Source organism: Elephas maximus, chromosome 17 (assembly GCF_024166365.1).
Source record: "Elephas maximus indicus isolate mEleMax1 chromosome 17, mEleMax1 primary haplotype, whole genome shotgun sequence".
Taxonomy (NCBI): Eukaryota; Metazoa; Chordata; class Mammalia; order Proboscidea; family Elephantidae; genus Elephas; species Elephas maximus.
Genome location: NC_064835.1, coordinates 19,139,855 through 19,144,184, shown reverse-complemented (window position 1 = coordinate 19,144,184; position 4,330 = coordinate 19,139,855). Strand labels below are relative to the sequence as shown.

Genomic DNA, 4,330 nt, shown 5'->3' with positions numbered 1-4,330 from the left:
TGGACCTTGTCAAATGGAATACACAGATTAGATTGACTACATCTGTGGAAAGAGATGATGGAAAAGCTCAATATCATCAGTCAGAACTTGGATGGGGCCAACTACAGAACAGGCCATTTAACCACTATGAGCTTAATATATCAAATAAATATAATAATAATTGTGGAATCCCTGGATAGTGTAAATGGTTAATGTGCATCAAAAGAAACTCCTGCTAAATCAGCCGTTGAAAATCCTGTGGAACACAGTTCTACTTTACCACACATAGTGTCGACATTAATCAGAATCGATTCAAGGATAACTGATATATGTTTTCTGGCAGCATTTGTTCTGCAGCAGAGATGAGAGGATGGCAAATAAGGCATGGAAAGTGCTTTATTGTTGTCATCATTGTTAGGTGCCACTGAGTTGATTTTCAACTCTTATTTATCCCATGTGGCAGAGTAGAACTACTCCATATGGTTTTCCAGCCTGTAATTTTTACATAAGCAAATTTTCAGGTCTTTCTCCAGCAGAAACGATGGGTGTATTTGAACTGCCAAACTTCCAGTTAGCAGCCCAGTACTAAATCACTGTACCACCATGGCTCAGAACACTCAATATTCTAAGTTATCAGAACAGTTCTTTGGATGTTTAGAGACTGGTCAGTACTAAGACCCACTCTTACAGCACAGAAACAAACGAACAAAAAGATATAATTCCATCTGATGTGTACTTGCATGCCCCATAAAACTGGAATCCTAGAGTCTTTAACTTCCAACATAGAGCAGAGACAGGGAGAGATAATTGGAGATACCTGAACGATAAAACTTATATCTGTTTCACACTGTATAAATAAACATTTATCTCAAATTTCTTCTCCTCTTCCTCCATAGAATTCCCAGAGGAAAATGGCAGCAGGAAATCACACTACAGTTACTGAGTTCATCTTTCTTGGGCTGACAGAAAACCCAGAATTCCAGCTGCCCCTCTTTATTTTCTTCCTAGGAGTCTATGCGGTCACAGTGGTGGGGAACCTGGTAATGATCACACTGATTGGGTTCAGTTCTCACCTGCATACCCCCATGTACTATTTTCTCAGCAGTTTGTCGTTCATTGATCTCTGCTATTCCACTGTCATTACTCCCAAAATGCTGGTGAGCTTTGTAACAAAGAACACTATCTCCTATCCTGAATGCATGACTCAGCTCTACTTCTTCATTTTTTTTATTATATCAGAATGTCATATGTTGGCTGTGATGGCATATGATCGCTATGTTGCCATCTGTAATCCATTGCTTTACAATGTTACCATGTCTTATCAGGTCTGCTCCTTGTTGGTAGTTGTGGTATATATGATAGGCTTGATTAGTGCCACAGCTAATACAGTTTGCATGCTAAGAGTGGTTTTCTGCAAGGCTAAAATAATCAACCATTACTTCTGTGATATTTATCCACTTCTGAAGCTCTCCTGCTCCAGCATTTATATCAATGAAGTGGTAGTATTGTGCTTCAGTGTATTTAATATTCTTGCACCAATCTCGACCATCCTTGGCTCCTATGTCTCCATCATTGCCAGCATCCTGCGAATTAGCTCCACTGAGGGCAGGTCCAAAGCCTTCAACACATGCAGCTCCCACATCTTGGCTGTTACCATCTTCTATGGTTCTGCTGGATTCATGTACCTGCAGCCATCAAATGTCAGCTCCATGGACCAAGGGAAAGTGTCCTCTGTATTTTACACCATTATTGTGCCAATGCTGAACCCCCTGATCTACAGCCTGAGGAATAAGGATGTCAAAATTGCTATAAATAAAATCATTGAGAAAAGACTATTTTGCATTAACAAAGATTTGTAATTCTTTGGAAAAAAATCAGTAAAGAAAGTTTCCTGAGACTGCAACATATAAACACAAGTAGTTGAGATTATTATCAACATTTGATTATATGGAAGATAGTTCCCAAGGATAGGCTGGACTCATAGTGTCACATGGAGGGCAGTGTCAATTCTAGGAAGTCCCAGACGTCATCTGTAGTAACCCATATTACCTCTAATTATTTTTTTTAAAATCTTCAAAGGCCTTCATGTGGAGAGATTATAATTCATAAATGTGGGATTTGAACTTTGTTAGATAAGGTTTACCTATCATAATTCATTGAAAAATTCATTTGGTCTATATCCTTTGATCTTCTGAATATGTTGTATATTGGCATTTGTTGACGAGTAAGTGTACAAATAAACTTTTTTGGAAAAACATTGATCTCTAAAGTAAATAATTTTGAACCATTTGAAATCTACAAAGTTCAATCCCTACTAGTGACTAAGTGCAGAGAGCTGTATTAAGAAAGAAATATGGAGGCAGATGATGGATGATAAGACATAATTCCTCCCCACAAGATGATAATTCTATGGTGGAAGAGATTGATAGAATAATCAGAGCTGAATACATTATGTGTATTTTTACTTGTTTTTGTATGGCATTCTTTCCTCCACAGTTTTAATATTGTACTACCACCCCCATTTCTCTGAGAACCCTACATTCATTTTCTCCTATTGCTAAAATATTTTTCTTTTCTCCCATATAGAATCACAGATGTAGAAGTGATATTCTTTGACTATGCATTGAAATCATATGGATGAGTTAGTCATATCTGGTAGATTCAAACCACTGACCTTTCAGTTAGAGGCCTGGTGATTTACCCATTGTGCCACCAAGGCTCCTTATCTAATTATTAGTAAGCAGAATTTTCCACAGGTTTCATGGATTATTTTGTCACTAAATTTGTGCTCTTCTTACTCCAATTTTCAAAAATCACACAAAAATAAACAGATTAAAGGCCATATCAATCATTAATTAAAACATTTAATGTAAACTCAATTAAGCAAATGATTGCAATTACTCTATTATTGTAATTATCATATGATAATGAGATAACATTTAATAAATATTTTGATCAATATTTAAAAATATAAATTTGATACCTAACCATGTAATTCAGTCTTTAGAGAAAATTTAAATAATCCCTGTAACACATATGTTTCCAGGTTTTTAAAACAATTTTTTTTTTTTTTTTTTAAATTTTAAAAGAAAAAAAGGCATAACCTCTCCACGGTAGGCATGTTAGGAACTCAAGGCAATAGCCTCCAGATTAAAATATTCCAAATATTACTGTTTTATGTGTAATTCAATGTCTAAATAGTGTTAGTAGAGATCATTGGAAAAAAAAAAAACTTTTAAGTCTTTTATTTTCCCTGTGGGAAATCACTTTAGAAAAAATATTTCATCTATATCTTCAACATTTCCTGAAATTTTGAATGTTTAAAAATTCAAATAGCATGAAGCCCACTGGAGCTCTAACAATAAGAGTCACATCTTTGTTTGAAATCCATAATGAAACAAGAGCAATAAATTACACTTATATGAAAGTATTAAATACTTGAGAGCCAATGGAGAAAAGGGGAAATTCTAAGTGTTTCTTTTCCCAAGAGTTCATACTTATGAAATACAAATCTAGTGAGAGGTTATTATGGTTGTTTGTTTCTACTCAGACCTATAGCATCTATACACAAAGAATAAATTATTTCTGTCATATCAACCAACCAATGCAAAGGGCCTTGGGCATCAGCATCATAAGAGATGACGCCAGTGACTCATAATAATTGCCGAAGGAGACTTTTAGGTTATGCCTCATTCAACATCAAAGAGTGTTGCAATGTTAGTATTCAGAACTATCCACCAGAATCATCAGAATCATTTTCCCCTCCAGAACAAAGGAGAAAAATGTACAGAGCTGAACTCTTTAGGAAGAAGGAGGTTTGTGTTGAATCCCAGTCTTTGACTTTTAAAATCATAGATTCCTCTCTCTGCTCCAGTCTCCCTCCCAATGCACTTAATGATGAACATAACTAATTATATATTTCCACTTGTCCTGTCTTACTTATCTAGAGCTGCTATAACAGAAATACCACAAGCGGTTGGCTTTAACAAACAGGAATTTATTTTCTCACAATTTAGGAGGATAAAAGTCTGAATCCAGGCTGGCAGCCCTAGGAGAAGGCTTTCTCTCTCTGTTGGCTCCGGCGGAGGAGGAAGTTCTTGTCTTTTCTGAACTTCTGCTCCTGGGTCATCTTCTTGTGACTTGGCATCTCTCTCCCCACATCTCTGCTCCTCTTGCTTGATTAACCTCTTTTATATCTCAAAAGAGATTGACTCAAGGTATGCCTGCACTAATGCTTCCTCATTAACATAACAAAGACAACCCATCCACGACTAGGATTATAACCACAGGCATAGATGTTAGGATTTATAACACATATTTTGGGGGGATATGATTCAATCCATGACATCCT

At 36.2% G+C, this 4,330-nt stretch overlaps 1 protein-coding gene across 1 annotated transcript; it reads left to right on the top strand.

Moving 5' to 3' along the window:
- Positions 1–890: 890 nt before the first annotated feature.
- LOC126060647 (olfactory receptor 150-like) lies at positions 891–1,838 on the top strand. Its single transcript, XM_049856885.1, has one exon. It carries the CDS (start codon positions 891–893, stop codon positions 1,836–1,838), a length of 948 nt encoding a protein of 315 aa, XP_049712842.1.
- Positions 1,839–4,330: the final 2,492 nt, after the last annotated feature.